The sequence below is a fragment of the Trematomus bernacchii genome, unplaced genomic scaffold (genome assembly GCF_902827165.1).
Source record: "Trematomus bernacchii unplaced genomic scaffold, fTreBer1.1, whole genome shotgun sequence".
NCBI lineage: Eukaryota > Metazoa > Chordata > Actinopteri > Perciformes > Nototheniidae > Trematomus > Trematomus bernacchii.
This window is the reverse complement of record NW_022987964.1, coordinates 25,495-45,290: the sequence shown is the minus strand read 5'-3', so window position 1 is coordinate 45,290 and position 19,796 is coordinate 25,495. Positions and strand designations below refer to the sequence as shown.

General features: G+C 45.4%; 2 protein-coding genes across 2 annotated transcripts; one reads left to right on the top strand and one right to left on the bottom strand.

The window, feature by feature from the left end:
* Nucleotides 1-57: 57 nt before the first annotated feature.
* ufc1 (ubiquitin-fold modifier conjugating enzyme 1) lies at nt 58-1,143 on the bottom strand. The gene has a single exon (XM_034115796.1). It carries the CDS (start codon nt 759-761, stop codon nt 249-251), a length of 513 nt encoding a protein of 170 aa, XP_033971687.1. The 5' UTR covers nt 762-1,143; the 3' UTR covers nt 58-248.
* Nucleotides 1,144-2,325: 1,182 nt separating this feature from the next.
* LOC117471016 (YTH domain-containing protein 1-like) lies at nt 2,326-18,285 on the top strand. Its single transcript, XM_034115794.1, is given in 18 exon segments — nt 2,326-2,546; nt 6,237-6,338; nt 7,545-7,828; nt 8,622-8,979; nt 9,221-9,283; nt 9,365-9,459; nt 10,405-10,513; nt 11,114-11,231; nt 11,500-11,584; nt 11,838-11,992; nt 15,356-15,435; nt 15,840-15,876; nt 16,041-16,080; nt 16,757-16,822; nt 16,916-16,939; nt 16,941-16,984; nt 16,986-17,103; nt 17,373-18,285. Coding segments are annotated over 18 exon segments (1,998 nt in total). The 5' UTR covers nt 2,326-2,518; the 3' UTR covers nt 17,565-18,285.
* The last annotated feature ends 1,511 nt before the right edge of the window (nt 18,286-19,796 follow it).

Here is a 19,796-nt window from a genome sequence, read left to right as displayed (position 1 = left end):
TTTCAGGTGTTTCATTTCTTACACAAATCACTCTTTTATAATAAAATAAACACCTAATTTCATTTTTCATCACTTTTTATTTCAGAGACCTCTCAGTTCATCTTCATCACCGTCACAACATGTTCAATTATATTTTATAATTAAAATAAAGTCTCATCAGTTCTTTCACTGGGTTCAGTTCCAGGTGTTTATTAGTCTGTGACGTCATCCTGCCGTTGCCACGTCACCCTGCCGCTGCCGCTCCCTCGTCACTCTGCCGCGTCACCCTGCCGCTCCCTGTGCACCACAAGCCCTTTGCTGATCAGGTCCGGTATTTCCACCGCGAGCCAAGGCGCGAGGCCCAGCGTCATCAGGTGCGCGAGCCCGAAGCGCGGCGCGTTGCGAGCCCAAAGCGGCGCGAAGTGCTCCGTGAGGCAGATCTTCCCGCCGCGGAACATCTTCGCGGTCTTGCCGTCCAGCTCCGGGATAGCTACTTCCGGTGCGGTGACCGGGTAAGTGACCGGGATCTCGAACTCCAGGCGGAAGTCGTACCGGAGCAGCTCGTGGATGAACCAGCAGCTGCCGCTCCAGCGCGTGCCGTCCGCGTTGCTCTCGAGGCGGTACCAGTCGCTGTCTGATTTCTTGTTCGCCTCCACGGAGCCAATCAGCGCCTGGTATTCCTCCTTCAGGCGCGCGGGCCACAGTGCGCGGTCCCGCGGCCCGGCGTGCGTCTTCAGGAGCGGCACCTGCGACGCCGCCCTGCGCGTGGCCTCGTCCGCCATCTGAACAACAGCTTTAGATACAAACTGCTTTAAAAAGTATTCAAACTCTAGTTCAAACTTCCACAGCTCAACTAAAACTACAGTCGGAGCTTTAAACGCGTCTGACTGACGTAGACTTCCGGTCTGACGGCTCACAGTCACACGAAGCACTTCCTGTTAGGGATTTTCAAAACAGAGTTAGAGCTTCTACAGTCTGTGAACATAGCACAGGAACATACTGCCCCCTAGCGGAGAGAACCACACTGACGCAGGAGCTCGGGTGAAGATTAGAGAGGCTGTAGAGACTGATGATTAGCTGTTGACTGATCCCTACCGGCTGCAGCTAACAGGTAGCAGCTAAACAGCTAACAGGTAGCAGCTAAACAGCTAACAGCTTAATGTCGGGGTCTGTATTTAAAAACAGGGCTGTAACGCTTCTGGCTAATGTTCTTCTTCTCTCGGTTATTGGCGGATTGCAAACAGCTGTAAGGAGCATACCGCCCCCTACTGTATCACTGTGTATACTACGATGTTTAAGTTATTTTAAATTATTTTATCAGCCCTGTTTCACTCAAATACTTAAAAAGGGCCTTCCTGGTAGCTCTCCCCCCTCACCTCCTGTCCCCAGTGTCCCCATCAGGCTCCTCTCTCTTCCTGGTAGCTCTCCCCCCTCACCTCCTGTCCCCAGTGTCCCCATCAGGCTCCTCTCTCTTCCTGGTAGCTCTCCCCCCCTCACCCCCTGTCCCCATCAGGCTCCTCTCTCTTCCTGGTAGCTCTCCCCCCTCACCTCCTGTCCCCAGTGTCCCCATCAGGCTCCTCTCTCTTCCTGGTAGCTCTCCCCCCTCACCCCCTGTCCCCAGTGTCCCCATCAGGCTCCTCTCTCTTCCTGGTAGCTCTCCCCCCTCACCTCCTGTCCCCAGTGTCCCCCATCAGGCTCCTCTCTCTCCTGGTAGCTCTCCCCCTCACCCCCTGTCCCCAGTGTCCCCATCAGGCTCCTCTCTCTTCCTGGTAGCTCTCCCCCCTCACCCCCTGTCCCCATCAGGCTCCTCTCTCTTCCTGGTAGCTCTCCCCCCCTCACCCTCCTGTCCCCAGTGTCCCCATCAGGCTCCTCTCTCTTCTGGTAGCTCTCCCCCCTCACCCCCTGTCCCCAGTGTCCCCCATCAGGCTCCTCTCTCTTCCTGGTAGCTCTCCCCCCTCACCTCCTGTCCCCAGTGTCCCCATCAGGCTCCTCTCTCTTCCTGGTAGCTCTCCCCCCTCACCTCCTGTCCCCAGTGTCCCCATCAGGCTCCTCTCTCTTCCTGGTAGCTGTCCCCAGTGTCCCCATCAGGCTCCACTCTCTTCCTGGTAGCTCTCCCCCCTCACCCCCTGTCCCCAGTGTCCCCATCAGGCTCCACTCTCTTCCTCTCTGTCCCCGTCACTATCTCATGTAACACATGTGTTAGCAATGACTGGTCTGATAGCATAGACTGGTTTGTTAGCATAGACTGTTTTTTTTTTAGCAATGACTGGTTTGTTAGCAATGACCGGTTTGTTAGCAATGACTGGTCTGTTAGCATTGGGTAGATAAGTTCCGCCCTCCGGCCGCTGGGGGCGCTACTCCTCCCCGCCGCTGGAGCAGCAGAAGAAGAAGCTCCAACAACAGATCACTCCGCCATTTTCTCTCTTCTTCTCTCGCTGTTTTTCTCTTTATTTCTTTATTTCGTGTTTCAATCATAATACAATCTGCTCACCTGCAGTGTTACCTGGGCGCGAGGCAGGAGCACGTGACAGCGGCTGTGATGGCAGCCGAGCGGCGCGAGGACAAAGGTGAGGCTGACGGACCTGGTAGCATTAGGTTAGCATCAGAGTTAGCATGATGCTATCTTTGTTCTGCTGGGATGCAGAGGAGTTTCTCTCCGAAGCAGCAGGCTGTGATCTGCTCCTAACAAACACACATGAGTATATAGAAGAGGTCAACATTAAAGTCTCGAGCTGTCAACAGGTCAGAGATAAACAAACACAATCATCTGTTGTTGTTGTTGTTGTTGTTGTTCTCAACCAGTCAGAGTTACTGTAGGTTTACACAAACACACACACATCAGAGGAACTATTGGACGTTAAGATAAAGCTATATTTATATGAAATACAGATAAACCCGTACAAATAAAACAGAGTACCACATCTCTGCTATCTTTGTTTCGCTGGGATCAATCATCAGGTTATTAGTTATCATGTGACTAGTTATCATGTGACTTAACATGTGTGTGACTAATTAACATGTGACTAGTTATGTCACTAGTTAACATGTGACTAGTTACTAGTTATCATGTTACTAGTTATCATGTGACTTAACGTGTGTGTGACTAGTTATCATGTGACTAGTTAACATGTGACTAGTTATCATGTGACTAGTTAACATGTGTGTGACTAGTTATCATGAGACTCGTTATCATGAGACTCGTTAACATGTGACTAGTTATCATGTGACTAGTTATCATGAGACTCGTTAACATGTGACTAGTTATCATGTGACTAGTTAACATGTGTGTGACTAGTTATCATGAGACTCGTTATCATGAGACTCGTTAACATGTGACTAGTTATCATGTGACTAGTTATCATGAGACTCGTTAACATGTGACTAGTTATCATGTGACTAGTTAACATGTGTGTGACTAGTTATCATGAGACTCGTTATCATGAGACTCGTTAACATGTGACTAGTTATCATGTGACTAGTTATCATGAGACTCGTTAACATGTGACTAGTTATCATGTGACTAGTTAACATGTGACTAGTTATCATGTGACTAGTTAACATGTGTGTGACTAGTTATCATGAGACTCGTTATCATGAGACTCGTTAACATGTGACTAGTTATCATGTGACTAGTTATCATGAGACTCGTTAACATGTGACTAGTTATCATGTGACTAGTTATCATGTGACTAGTTAACATGTGACTAGTTATCATGTGACTAGTTAACATGTGTGTGACTAGTTATCATGAGACTCGTTATCATGAGACTCGTTAACATGTGACTAGTTATCATGTGACTAGTTATCATGAGACTCGTTAACATGTGACTAGTTATCATGTGACTAGTTAACATGTGTGTGACTAGTTATCATGAGACTCGTTATCATGAGACTCGTTAACATGTGACTAGTTATCATGAGACTCGTTAACATGTGACTAGTTATCATGTGACTAGTTAACATGTGTGTGACTCGTTATCATGAGACTCGTTATCATGTGACTCGTTATCATGTGACTAGTTAACCTGTTAAGCCCGAGAGACCCCGGTACCGGGGCACTGCCGCAACATCTTGCAGGAAACAGTGTCTGAGGGCATGTTCATTTAATAAACTATGAATGTTTTATATCCATGTAACGGGAAGAAACTCATCTAACTGATCACTTTTATTTATTTTTCAAAAGAAAACCCACAATGCTAACACTGAGGTAACATGTTAGTTGACAACCAGCAGCAGCTACAGCATCCAGGCTGTTTATGAACAGACTGAATTCATAATAACATGAATTCATGTTATTATGAAAGGCTTCCCTGCAGCTCAGACTGTTCCAGGTGAATAGAGAGATGGAGAGAGAGGGTTAGTGAAGCAAGAGAGAACTTTTAAAATCAAGTTTTTTTTCCTGAAAAATTTAAACTTTTTTTAATTCTGCGTTTTTCTCAAATAGAGAATTTTTTTCTGACAACCAAAAAAAGATTGATCAGAATTCTGACTTTTCACAAAAATGTCTTTTTATTGTTTCAACGCTTACTTTTTCAGAAAATCTCAAAATTCTGAAATTTTTCAAAAATGAAGACATTTTTCCAACAACGTAAAAATCTCAAAATGGAGACCAGATTCAGAGTTTTCTCAAAATGGAGACCAGATTCAGAGTTTTCTCAAAATGGAGACCAGATTCAGAGTTTTCTCAAAATGGAGACCAGATTCAGAGTTTTCTCAAAATGGAGACCAGATTCAGAGTTTTCTCAAAATGGAGACCAGATTCAGAGTTTTCTCAAAATGGCCTTTTTTCCTTAAGTCCTGACTGTTTTTGAAAAATCTCAGAATTCTGACTTTTCTAAAATTAAGAAATGTTTCTGACAACCTCAAAATGTTGATTTTTCATTTCTGAAATGTCAGTATTCATTTTCAACAAAATTCTGACTTTTTTTCTGAAATTCTCAGAATTCTGATTTTTCTTTAATTCACTGAGTCTGCAGCTTCTCCCAGGCGACGAGTCTCAGCTCTTCTACAACAGCATTTCATCGTCCTGACAGCAGGAAGCGCCCTGAACTCAATATGAACACATTTCATCGTCCTGACAGCAGGAAGCGCCCTGAACTCAATATGAACACATTTCTTATGATTTAAAATGCAATAACAGAGAAGGATCCTGGTTGGTGAACATGTTCTTCTGTTGCTCTCTCTGCTGTCCTGGAGCTCAGACGGATGGTTGTGTCCTCTGGATAGGGTTGCAAAGGGGCGGAACATTTCCGGAAAGTTTCCATGGGAAGTTAAGCTGGGGAATTTTGGAAATATTCGATGCAAAATTAAACAAAAAACATGACATTTCAACAGATTTCTTTTAATTTAATTTAGAACAGAACAAGTTTTAATTATTTTATTGAACAATTATTTGTTTCATTGAAGAACGAAAACAGGAATGTTGAGTTAAATATTACTCATCCCACCCTCATTAAAAAATGAACAAAAGTGCACCCCCCATCCAAAGATCCCCACAAAGTCCCATTCAAAATGTGAAATGAAAAGAGCCTTCTCCCTCCAGTCCCATTAAACATGCAAATCTTCCTTCAAGCAATCCTCTGCATGTTTACTAAACCCTTTCAGTCAACGGGCTCTTCCTGGGCCTCATCAACATCACATTCTTCCTCTTCCTGGGCCTCATCAACATCACACTCTTCCTCTTCCTGGGCCTCATCAACATCACACTCTTCCTCTTCACTGTCACTGTCCAGCCTTGTTGAGGATGGCTCTGTGTCCGGCTCAAAGAGCCTTAGGTTTGCCCGAATGCCAACCAGTTGTTCCACTCTCACATTAGTGAGCCTGTTGCGACCCTTTGTGTGGTCTCAATAGCCATGCAGTAAGCAGTGTGCTATGGATATTCAAGTGTACTTGAATATCATCTGTTTGTTTTAGTCAAGATTATGCTAAAATATACTTTCCCCAACTATTTAAGTTCCCTATGAAGAGCCAACCTTACATTTAGAAAATTCCCGTTAATTCCCGTTAATGGAAAGTTTCCATCTTTGAAAATTCCCGGAATTGTGCAACCCTACCTCTGGATGCTGACTGTGTTGTTGTTGTTGTTGTTGTTGTTTGCAACCCTACCTCTGGATGCTGACTGTGTTGTTGTTGTTGTTGTTGTTGTTGTTTGCAACCCTACCTCTGGATGCTGACTGTGTTGTTGTTGTTGTTGTTGTTGTTGTTTGCAACCCTACCTCTGGATGCTGACTGTGTTGTTGTTGTTGTTGTTGTTTCAGATGGAGAGTTAAATGTTCTGGAAGATATTCTGACTGAAGCTCCAGATCAGGACGACGAGCTTTACAACCCGGAGACGGAGCGATCCGTCAGCGACAAGAAAGGTTTGTCTGCAGAAACACTTCAGTCAACTCTAGTGCTATTAAATACATGCATTTCATTTCACAGAATACAACGAAATGCAGTCTGCATCAAACCACAAAGTGCACAGAGTAGCATGAAGCTTCAATACATGAACATATCAGAGCAGTGCTGTAGTAATGTTCAGATATGGATAAATATCTTTGGGTAAGGTGCAGGATTTAGGCATAAGTTAAATACAGACGTTGTAAATATGTCCCAAGGACTGAAAGGTCTCTATAGTAACGTACAAAATATCAGATATAATGTAAGATGTGTCACTAACTGATTAACTGATGCTACCAGTATTACTGGGAGGCGTGTGGCGCAGTGGTTAGAGCCTTGGTGTTCGGATCAGGGGGTCAGGTTCAAACCCCACTGCAGTCAGCATGTCGTTGTGTCCCTGAGACACTTCACCCCAAAGTGCTCCTGTGGGGATTGTCCTCAGTATTAAGTATGTAAGTCGCTTTGGATAAAAGTGTCTAACAAGTGACATGTCATGTAGTGTGATTTACTAATCCTTCAGGTAATCTCATGTAACAGTGAATAATACTAACATGTTGTTAGAAAACTCTCCCTGGTCTCCGGCTTGAGCTTCAATCTCAGGATCCATGTATTTCTGATCCTCTCAAGAATGGAAGTAGTGAAAGCAGAAAAAGATCATTTGTTGGTATTTTTTCTCAAAAATATCAAAATTCAGACTTTTTCTCGAAATCTTAAAAATGTTAATAATCCCTGGTCCCCGGCTTGAGTTTCAACCTCAGGATCCATGTAGTTGTGATCCTCTCCAGAATGGAAGGAGTCATCACATACAGAGCATCAACTAGTTCCTGAACAGTGTCCTTCACATGCTGATATCCAAGAGAGGGAGTTACACAGTCACAAGATGGAGGAATAGAAAGCAGTATTCAATGTTTACTTCAGATTAGCTCCACGTCAGAAATGAGCATGCTTGATGTCTCTCTCCATAGAGGCTGAGTCATCATGTTAATCACATAGCTATCATATGCCTCAAACAGTCCTGATGCTCTTCTAGGTAATCATACATCCTGTCATGTTCACAGCTACAGTTGGGATACCTTTGTTATCATGTTACTCTGATATTGGGATACCTTTGTTATCATGTTACTCTCATGTTGGAAGAGGACATTCAGGATTTTACCAACACATGTAAACTCTGTGTCTGTCAGGAACCAAGAGGAAGAGCGACCGCTCCGACAGCCGGGACCTGAAGAGGCTCCGCCCCTCCGCAGGCCACGCCCCCTCACGCTCCTCCAATAAGAGGGCTTCAGGCCTGCCCCCCTCCTCCAATAAGAAGACTGCCTCCAGCCCCAGAGCCCGCCCCCCCGCCTCCTACCGCCACGAGTACTATGACGAGAAGAAGAGTCGACGAGGAGCCCGCGAGCCAATCAGGAGCCGGGGGGAGGAGCCCCGCAGGAGGGAAACCCCGAGGATTCTGGAGGGGCTTAGCCAGGTGAGATTTTATTTTATTTTATTTATTTCGAATGTGCAAAACAACAATCACATCCACACAGCACATATCAGCCAATCGCATCCACGCGGCACGTATCAGCCAATCGCATCCACGCGGCACGTATCAGCCAATCGCATCCACGCGGCACGTATCAGCCAATCGCATCCACGCGGCACGTATCAGCCAATCGCATCCACGCGGCACGTATCAGCCAATCGCATCCACACGGCACGTATCAGCCAATCGCATCCACGCGGCACGTATCAGCCAATCGCATCCACGCGGCACGTATCAGCCAATCGCATCCACGCGGCACGTATCAGCCAATCGCATCCACGCGGCACGTATCAGCCAATCGCATCCACGCGGCACGTATCAGCCAATCTCATCCACGCGGCACGTATCAGCCAATCTCATCCACGCGGCACGTATCAGCCAATCGCATCCACACGGCACTTATCAGCCAATCGCATCCACGCGGCACGTGGCACATATCAGCCAATCGCATCCACACGGCACGTATCAGCCAATCGCATCCACACGGCACGTATCAGCCAATCGCATCCACACGGCACGTATCAGCCAATCGCAACCACACGGCACGTATCAGCCAATCGCATCCACACGGCACGTATCAGCCAATCGCATCCACACGGCACGTATCAGCCAATCGCATCCACACGGCACGTATCAGCCAATCGCATCCACACGGCACGTATCAGCCAATCGCATCCACACGGCACGTATTGAAAGTTGAATTATCAGCCAATCACATCCCTCCCTGTGTGTTTAGAAGCTGAGAAGAGCAAGCCCCGCCCCCCCGCAGGACGCCCGATCAGAGGGCGAGGCGGCACCGGAGTTTGGTTCGGAGGTGGGATCAGGAAGCTCCTCCCCCTCTGGTTCCCACGCTGAAGAGGAGGAAGAGGAGGATCAGGAGGAGGAGGAGGAGGAAGAAGAGGGCATGGAGGAAGAGGAGGAGGAAGAGGAGGAGGAAGGAGAGAAGGAGGAAGACGAGGAGGAGGAAGAGTACGAGCGTCGAGGAGAAGGAAACGACTACGACACTCGCAGCGAGGCGGGAGACTCTCGCTCCTCCGGAAGCTTCTCTGACGACGGGGAGTCGGTGCACTCAGGCTCCGCCTCCGAGGCCTCAGGTAACCACGGAGACAGCCAATCAGGGACATTTAGGAAGCTACTTCAGTCCCATCAAAGTCATGTGATCTCAGAACAGCAAACCTCAATCTTTTTAATTTGGCTTTCACTTTGGAACAATTGAACAATAAAGCACTTTAAAGCATGAAAGGTGCTATAAATAAAGTGTATTATTATCAAAACATGGTCATGGTTTCCGTATTAAAGTATGACCTGGTGAATTCTGTGCTTTTATTCTGAAAGGTTCGGAGAAGAAGCAGGAGAAACTGTCGTCTTCGGTCCGAGCCGTCCGCAAAGGGATGGAGAGTAAGGGCGGCCATTTTATATAATCAGATTACTGTTATTTTTCAGATTAAATGAAATACTGAGATTACTCGTGTGTTTCAGCTCCGACCAGCAAGCTGCGCTACATCCTGAGAGACGCTCGCTTCTTCCTCATCAAGAGCAACAACCACGAGAACGTCTCGCTGGCTAAAGCTAAGGTTAGCTCTACTTCCTGTTGATCACCTCTCTACTTCCTGTTGATCACCTCTCTACTTCCTGTTGATCACCTCTCTACTTCCTGTTGATCACCTCTCTACTTCCTGTTGATCACCTCTCTACTTCCTTTTGATCACCTCTCTACTTCCTGTTGATCACCTCTCTACTTCCTGTTGATCACCTCTCTACTTCCTGTTGATCACCTCTCTACTTCCTGTTGATCACCTCTCTACTTCCTGTTGATCACCTCTCTACTTCCTGCACCTCTCTACTTCCTGTTGATCACCTCTCTACTTCCTGTTGATCACCTCTCTACTTCCTGTTGATCACCTCTTTACTTCCTGTTGATCACCTCTCTACTTCCTGTTGATCACCTCTCTACTTCCTGTTGATCACCTCTCTACTTCCTGTTGATCACCTCTCTACTTCCTGTTGATCACCTCTTTACTTCCTGTTGATCACCTCTCTACTTCCTGTTGATCACCTCTCTACTTCCTGTTGATCACCTCTCTACTTCCTGTTGATCACATCTTTACTTCCTTTTGATCACCTCTACTTCCTGTTGATCACCTCTCTACTTCCTGTTGATCACCTCTTCCTGTTGTCTACGTCTTTACTTCCTGTTGATCACCTCTCTACTTCCTGTTGATCACCTCTCTACTTCCTGTTGATCACATCTTTACTTCCTTTTGATCACCTCTACTTCCTGTTGATCACCTCTCTACTTCCTGTTGATCACCTCTCTACTTCCTGTTGATCACATCTTTACTTCCTGTTGATCACCTCTCTACTTCCTGTTGATCACCTCTCTACTTCCTGTTGATCACCTCTCTACTTCCTGTTGATCACCTCTCTACTTCCTGTTGTCTACGTGCTGAATCTTGGTGGTGTTTGTCTTGTTAACGTGTAAACATGTCAGTGTTAACGTGTTTCCGATGTTTCTTCAGGGCGTGTGGTCGACGCTGCCGGTGAACGAGAAGAAACTGAACGCAGCGTTCCGCTCTGCGAGAAGCGTCGTCCTCGTCTTCTCTGTGAGGGAGAGCGGGAAATTCCAAGGTAAAAGTTAGCCTTCCTCTCCGTTAGCTCCTCCGTTAGCCTTCCTCCGTTAGCCTTCCTCCGTTAGCCTTCCTCCGTTAGCTCCTCCGTTAGCTCCTCCGTTAGCCTTCCTCTCCCTTAGCATTCCTCTGTTAGCCTTCAGATATTTTAACTAGGGGTGCACGATTCAGGAAATCTCACTATTCCAAATCGCGATTCAAAATAGCTCAGGAGTTGGTGTGTGTGTGTGTGTGTGTGTGTGTGTGTGTGTGTGTGTGTGTGTGTGTGTGTGTGTGTGTGTGTGTGTGTGTGTGTGTGTGTGTGTGTGTGTGTGTGTGTGTGTGTGTGTGTGTGTGTGTGTGTGTGTGTGTGTGTGTGTGTGTGTGTGTGTGTGTGTGTGTGTGTGTGTGTGTGTGTGTGTGTGTGTGTGTGTGTGTGTGTGTCCCTGGATGCTGCATAAAGTCAAAGTGCCATGTTAGCGGGACATGACGTAGCTCACGCCGTAGCTCACGCCGTAGCTCACGCCGTAGCTCACGCCGTAGAAACGACTGAATCGATTCTGAATCGGCAGAGATGTTTGTGAATTGGCGCACCCCTAATTGCAACCTTCCCTCTCTCCAGGCTTCGCCCGGCTCTCCTCAGAGTCGCATCACGGCGGCTCTCCGATCCACTGGGTGCTCCCCGCTGGCATGAACGCTAAGATGCTGGGAGGCGTGTTCAAGATCGACTGGCTCTGCAGGTAAACATCTACACGAGCGCTAATGTAGCTGCCAGGAGTGTTAGCATGAGGATTTAGTATTCTTGTATTTCATTATATATGGTGCATTGTTGGAGGAGCTCAGGAGCATTGCCATCTCTCCTCTGAAGCTGCTGAGCGTCTGAAGAGTTCAAAGGATATAGACCAGATATTAGAGAGTTAGCACATGAGGAAACGGTATGCTAACGGTGATCATGGATTTACTGTCCTGAGTTTCTCTGATATCTAAACATGTGATTGTGTTTCTCAGGAGGGAGCTTCCCTTCACGAAGACGGCCCACCTGTCCAACCCCTGGAACGAACAGAAGCCCGTGAAGATCGGACGAGACGGACAGGTGAGGCTTTTATCTTAACGTCACAGCAAAATAATGGAGTTTAGGGAGAAGGGGTTAACTGAGTGTAAAGTTCTTAATCAGGTCATTTGTTAATATATAATTTGTAAGTCAATAATATGTCTGTGTCTCCGCGCTTCAGTTTGTCCAGTATCAAGTTTCATTTCATCATTATTATTTTTGTATTATTGTTTTACACATTTGAAATAAATCAAATTCAAATCCGGTGAACTCTCTTTTCTCGTTTCCCTTCCAGGAGATCCAACCAGAAGTCGGCGCTCAGCTCTGTGCTCTCTTCCCATTGGACGAGAGCGTGGACGTGCACCAGGTCGCTCGCAGAGTTCGTCACAAGCGCCAGACGCCGTCGGAGCCGCGCCCGCGAGGTCGTCCGCCGCAGCGCGAGCCGGGAAGGTTAGCCAATCACAGAGCTGCTCACAGAGCCAATCACAGAGCTGCTCACAGAGCTCCTCCCCCTGCTTCCTGTTCTTCTTCTTCTGCTGCTGCCACCACGGCGCCACCTGGACCACGGAGACGCCCGTTAGCCGCCGGCTAGCTAGCATCGAGGCTAGTTAGCATTGCGGCTAGCTGGTTGTTGTTGTTGTTTTTCCAGTTTGGAGTTTTCCACCGGAGTGACGCCTCCTTAAAGAGTCAGGCAGGAAGTAGACCCTCAGTTGAGAGGTGATGGGTAACAGCTAGCAGAGCATCAGGTTAATCAATAATAATAACACATTGGATTTTCAAAGCGCTTTCCCGAGTGCTCAAAGACGCTTGAAATGAAGTAGTAAGTAACGAGGTTTCACTTCCTGTTGTTATTACTCTTTCGTTACAGGAAGTTCGTTCAGGGTTTGTCTTTCAGCTGGACTGTGGCTGACCTTTCAGAATAAAAGCATAAAGGACGAGCGACCTTTCAGAATAAAAGCGGGAGGGAGGGACCGACCCAGCGGACTGTTCTGGTTTTTGAGAGGTGGTGGTTGGTCACGCAGGGGGGCGTGGCCTCTGGACTGCAACCAATGAGAGGGAGGGGAGTGTGTGTGGGGGCGGGGCTTCCTCACTTTATCCAATAAGGTAAAATTACAGGAAAAAATGGACAGGATTTAAAAGGTATTTCCTGTTGGACTGAAAGAGTGAGGACCCCCCCCCCCCTCAAAGAAAAGACTCCTCCCAGAACACACACACACACACTGAGTCAGGACCTAAGAACTGTTGTGTGTGTGCGCGCGTGTGTGTGTGTCGCTCTCTTATGAACTGAAAATAGAGGTGTGTGTCGCTTTAAGGACTGCTGGAGGGGGCGGGGCTTTGAGAGGGGGCGGGGCTGTGGTTAATGATTGAAAGGACTGCACCATCATCATCATCATCATCATCACCCCCCCACCCCTTTCAAAATAAGAGGGTTTATAAAAAGCCTTAAACATGGACCGAGGAGAGAGCTGTGTTTTAATATCAGAGTGTCCTCCACTAAGCAGCGGAGCGGTATGTGTCCTCCAGAGGCTTCTTCTTCTTCGTTTGTTTTTTTTATTGTGTGTGTGTGAAGCTAATGTGTCTTTTGGTGACCAGACAGGAAACTGTTATTCCAACATCCAGAAAACAGACAGATTAACACCTCAGGGAAGATTTAAAAACTAAAGCTAAGACCCTTCCTCTCTGACCTGAGACTGTTTCACATCAGAGTGAGTTAAAGGGTTCAAAGTGAACAGGTGTGACAGGAGGGTTATCTCTACATCACACTCAGGTACTGAAGGGAACTGTCTCCATGCTGACCCGAGAGTCCTAACAGATGCTAAAGGGAAGGTGACGGCAGGTCGGACATCTTTGGAGGATACCAGCGACCCTCATTTATAACTAACGTGTCACTACTGTCCACTTTTAACGTTTGAAAGGGTCTGTGACGTCACCGGCTGTCACTCCTATAACCAACAGCAGGAGATCACAGGATTATATTTTAAAGTAACAGACGTAGAAACATCAGGAGGAGGAGGCGCTGAATGTGTTGAACTACAGGAACAGGAAGGATAGAGAGGCGAAGTCCCGCCCATCTACTTCCGACCCATGGGACCTTATTTCAGAAAAAGTATGTATTGAAGTCAATGGAGAGAGAAATTTTGAATTGTGCCATGAATTACACATATGATGTTTGTCAATCTTAAATAATAATTTCCATGTCAAAAAAGTCACAGTTTGTCGTAAAACTGTTGAAATATAAGACTATGAAAAATACCCAACTAGAAAGACTACAAATCCCAGAGTCCCGGTCCCGCATGCTGGCTCTTAGGAACCGACTAACTCCCCTTGTGTGTATGCACAGCTCTCAACATGCCCAGACTTGGAGTGATTTTCACCTCTTTTAATACTTTCTGCCTCATTCTGAAAGAAAGAAGTGAGATGTGCCAACGTGACGGCCGTCTGGGTGTGTGGTGCGAGACGGGAGATGGAGTTCATTGAGCGGTTTCACACAAAGTGTTACTTCACAGTTTTACCACACATTTTTATTTTTTTGACTTGTAAAATTATCTTTTAAATTGACAAACATCATATGTGTAATTCATGGCTCAATTCAAACGGGATCCAAAGATAATCTTTCTCTCTCCATTGACTTCAATGCATAACTTTCTGAAATCAGGTCCCATGGAGGAAGGGGAGGGACCTCTCTACTGCAGTTTACACACACTGGGATATTAATGAGTTAGCATGGCGTTAGCTGTCTGACCTCTGACCTCTGTAGAGTGCCGCAGTGACCCGTCTCTTATCATTTTCTAATCATAAATCTATCGATTAGATTTATGATTAGAAAATGATCAAAGTAGGGCAGACATGTGGAGATTATCCGACTGAACAAAACGTGATCTGTCTCTTCAATGTGTTTCAACCACAGACCTGATCTCACTGGCTTTCTGACCAAGGACCCGGAAGGAGTTTACTTCTGGGTTTTAGGACGCGTCACTGCGGCTCTCTCTAGTCCTTCATCTGTCTGAACACCTGGCATGGCCTCCAGGTATCTCATGTGTTTAGAGAACGGACAGGTGTAGAAAGCACACAGAAACATCAGAGCGCGTTAGAGCTTCTCATTTATATCTCACACATGTTTCAATCAGTTCTGATGCCGACCCGCTGACAGTAAGCAGGATATATACTGATATATACTGATATATATACTCTTATGTACTGATATATATACTGTTATATACTGATATATACTGATATATATACTCTTATACACTGATATATATACTGATATATACTGATATATATACTCTTATACACTGATATATATACTGATATATACTGATATATATACTCTTATACACTGATATATATACTGATATATACTGATATATATACTCTTATACACTGATATATATACTGATATATACTATAAACTGATGGTTGCTATAGACGCTGTCCTCCAAAGATGGCCACCACGCCCGCCTCCTGTTCCCTTTGATTCAAAGCGGTTAGTGATGGAGATGTTCTCAAGAGGAGGGAAACTGATGAGTCAAGACGTAAACATGAAACATATAGTCCAGCTTGTACAGAGGGAACATGCTAAAGTGTGTGTGGATGAGCTCAGGTGTTTTCCAGGTGGTGTGGAGAGGTAACAAAGTGAGTATTAGTGAAAGTAAAGAGTCTGGTTGTGTTTGGGGTAAACAGGAAGTACATCTTAAATGGGAGTGTGTATCTGTGTGTGTGTGTGTGTGTGTTACTGTGTATCACTGTGTGTGTATCTGTGTGTTACAGTGTGTGTGTGTGTGTGTGTGTTAACAGTGTGTTGTCTGCTAGGCGTCGTCCTGAAGAGTTCGATCTGCACGGCAGGAAGCGGCCGCGACCCGACGGTCCGCCGGAGTTCAACCAGAGAGCAGGTCGTTATCTGAGAAGATCATCCACTTATTAAATATCACTGTGTTTATTACCCTTTAAGGACCTTTGGCTCTGTGACACCTGGAGATGTTTCAGATTCTTTTGTATAACTTTTTAAAAAGTTAGTTTTATATATAGTATATTTTTATTTTTAGTTTATATTTTATAAATCCTGTACTTTTCAGTCTTGCTTTCACATTTTAAAGTATTTTTGATGTTCACTTTAAGGTTAGTTCTGACGAGTCGTGTTTTTTTGTAGTTCCTGTTCTCGGGTCGGAAGATGTTTTTAAACTGTATTCATTCTGAGTTTGTGTTTCTTTGAGTCCGTTGTGTTTCCGCCTGCAGTCGGGAACTGAAGAGAGAAATATCAAATGTAACGGATTATTATTTATTATTTAATTTGTAGGGTTCATCCAGGACCTTCGTAACCAGCCGGTGGACAGGTGAGTCGGGGGTCTCAACCAAAGTCACCATTCTGAATAAAAAGTCACAATCTAAGGAAAACGTGAAAATCTGATTTAAAAAAGTTTCTTTCGCCGTGAAAACTTTAAATGTATTCGTAAAAAGAAAAAATGTGATTTTCATTTAAACTTGTTGTTGGTTTCAGACGGTTCTCCAGCGTGCGGCGAGACGTGTTTCTCAACGGGGTGAGAAACACGTTAGCTTAGCATCATGTTTACCTGTATTCTTGTTGGTTTAGCTTCCTTGGTAACCATTTAGCCTGTTAGCTTAGCTTCATTATTAACCTGTTAGCTTAGCTTCATTATTAACCTGTTAGCTGAGCTTCATTATTAACCTGTTAACCTGTTAGCTTAGCTTCATTAGTAACCTGTTAGCCTGTTAGCTGAGCTTCATTATTAAACTTTTAGCCTTTTAGCTGAGCTTCATTATTAACCTTTTAGCTTAGCTTAATTATTAACCTGTTAGCTTAGCTTCATTATTAACCTGTTAACCTCTTAGCTTAGCTTCATTAGTAACCTGTTAGCCTGTTAGCTGAGCTTAATTATTAACCTGTTAGCTGAGCTTCATTAGTAACCTGTTAGCCTGTTAGCTTAGCTTCCTCAGTAACCTTTTAGTCTTTTAGCTTAGCTTCCTTAGTAACCTTTTAGCTTAGCTTCCTAATTAACCCTTTATCCTGTTAGCTTAGCTTCATTAGTAACCTTTTAGCCTGTTAGCTTAGCTTCATTATTAACCTGTTAGCTTAGCTTCATTATTAACCTGTTAACCTGTTAGCTTAGCTTCACATTACCTGTTGGCCTGTCAAAGCTATAATGAACCTGTTAGCTTGTAGCTTGTGTTTCTAAAGGTGTGTTTCTGTTTCAGTCGTACAACGACTACATGAGGGACTACCATCACAGCGTGGGCCCCCCCGCCCCCTGGCAGACTCTGGTAACCCCCCCCCCCCCCCCCCTCATATTGATCTCTTTATATTAATATCATTATATTGTTATTGATTAATAATCCTTGCTGTTTGTCGTCCAGGCGTACCCCCCCGGCGTGGAGCAGCCCCCCCCCCCACCACCCTCCCTACTACCACCACACCCACCCCCCGCCCCCCCCCCCACCAGGCCTACCACCACCATCCCCCCATGCCTCCTCACGAGGCCCCGCCCCCTCGCTTCAGAGACAAGCAGCGCGCGCCGCCGCACCGCGCCTTCCCCTCCAGCCCGGTGAGTCACATGACCTCCGACGCCATCTTGGTTGTTCACGCTTTACAGTTGTAGTTTTAATTCAAACATCTTGGTTTTGCACTCAACAATTGTAGTTTTTAGCATTTACAGTGTGTGTGCAGTTGTAGTGCTAAGTACACAATTGTAGTTCTGAGTGAGCCGTTGTAGTTCTTTGGAGTTGTACTTCTGAGTTTCTATGTGTTATTGTTGCATCTTCAGTGTTTATCTGACCTCTGACCTCTCTCCTGTGTTTTTTACCCATCATGCAGCACGACTACGACATGCGCGTGGACGACTTCCTGCGGCGCACGCAGGCGGTGGTGAGCGGCCGGAGAGAGAGAGAGCGTCAGAGAGAGAGAGAGAGGGGTGTCCCACGGAGGGAGAGAGAGAGGGAGAGGGGGGGGAGGGACAGGGAGAGAGAGAGGGAGAGAGACAAGGAGAGGGGGAGGTACCGCCGCTGACCTGCAGGGCTTTTATTCTGAAGGTGAGCTGTGGGCGTTTCCTGTGTCTTGGTAGATTATGAATCAAAGAGAGAAAGGAGCTCCAAGAAGACGAAGCTCTGTTTGAAGGCGATGGAAAAACTGTAAAAAAATAAATAATGAATTCTGTCGAGAGAAGCTTTTGTTTTGGTGATTCTGTGGGAAAAGGGAAGTGACATCACAGAACGAGAAGTCGTCCTTTCTCCTGAATCTACACACTTCATTTCCCAGAATCCTCTCTGTTAGAATCACAGAAAAATCACAGGGTTTTTTTATTTTGATGTTTTTCAGTATTTTACTTCGGAGGCGAACAGGAAACAGTATTTTATTTTCCTGTATTTGCTTCTCTCATGGACAGGTTAGACGGAACTTCCTGTTAACCCCTTCAAAGTAAAAGAAGACAATCTTTAAAAACTTCCTGAATTGTATTTGTATTCATTTTAAAAAATGTTTCTCTTTTTAACGTTAAATATTCATTTATTTATTTTAGTTTTCAGGTTCACGCTAAACTCCCTGAGCTTCACTTTAAAGAGAATCACGTTTTATTTTGAGGAAAATCTGCTTCCTGGTTTTTTTAAGTGCAATTTCCTGTTTGCTCCTCTCTGATTGGTTGTTACTGTGGTGACCAAACGTCAGCTGATTGAAGGTTAAGACTTTGTTTCCGTGTTTTTGTACAAAATAAAAAATAAAATCTTAAAACTGAGGATTTCTTTATTTCATGTAATCAAATTAATACTAAAGGTAATCAGATTCATATTTAAAGGGGACCTATCATGCAAAATGCACTTGTGTACGTCTTTTCTACATGAATATGTGTCCCCGGTGTTCCAGGGAACTCACCAAGTGTCAGAAAACACAACCCTCTCTATTTTCCTCCATACCCAAATCTCTAAAAAAGGGGCTGCAACGGATCTGATAAAAACTGATCCAGATTTGAACACTGTCCTGACGTCAGGACGGTGGCGCTACGGCTATTGGGCCAACTCCACCAATCAGGAGGAGACAGCCACGGCCATTGCCGTTCAAAGCGCTGGAGATGCTGTAGTACATATGCCAGGCCTGTAGGTGGTGCTGTTCTCACTGAATCTGCCCTTGCTAAAACAGAGCTAGAAATTGTCAAATTGAGCAAAATGAGGCATGGCTAAAATGCATGATCTGTTTGGTATTTTGAAGAAAAAAAAAGTATCAATATGCCTTATATAGGTATGGCCCTACACTATATTATTCAAATATAGCATGATAGGTCCACTTTAAAGTAAACAGATTACTGAATAAAACCAGCAGGTGAGATCGATTGAAGCTCCAGGTCACATTTTCACATTTACATTTCCACACACGGTGCATTCAGGGACACACGTTGCGTTGTTAAGGGTCACACGGTGCGTTCAGGGACACACGGTGCGTTGTTCAGGGACACACGATGCGTTGTTAAGGGTCACACGGTGCGTTCAGGGACACACGGTGCGTTGTTCAGGGACGCGTTGTTCAGGGACACACACTGCGTTGTTCAGGGACACACGGTGCGTTCAGGGTCACACGGTGCGTTGTTCAGGGACACACGCTGCGTAACCCTGAGCAAATATTTGCAGAACTAAATTCAGACCTGTTTCATAACGTTGCTCCCATAGACTGTCTATATAAATGGACGTAGTGTCCGTGACGTCACCCATAGGATTCTGCAGAGTTGCCGAGAAGCCCTTAGTAGGCGGAGTCGGCCACTAACGGCTCGACAGTGACGTCAGAGTCTAACTCCCGCCTGCTCCAAATAAGGGCAAAGAGGCGGAGCCGAGGCGGGACCTTCTGCCTCCAGCTGGGAAGTAACAGAGCTAGCTCAAGCTAAGAAGCTAAGCTAACATGCTTCCCCATCTGCACACTGCCGTCACATTTTACGTTTCTAAGGTAAGCGGACATGAAACTATTCAGCAAAACTATAAATAATAATCTAAGTTATTGAGTTTTTAGCATAATACTTCAGAATCTTAAAATCCCTTAACGTTTGTATGCAATGTGCTAAATGCAACACTGGAATCAAGCAAATATTAATATGTTTGCATGACATTAGTTATTTATATTTTGCTATCACTTAATTATACGTTTAATACATTTAAGTTAAGCTAAGGTGCATGTGATGGTAGCTAGTTAGTGCTCTTACCTGTGAGGCCTCCTCCAAACCGCATTATAACCAGACTGTATCATTAAAACTACAAGTACCAG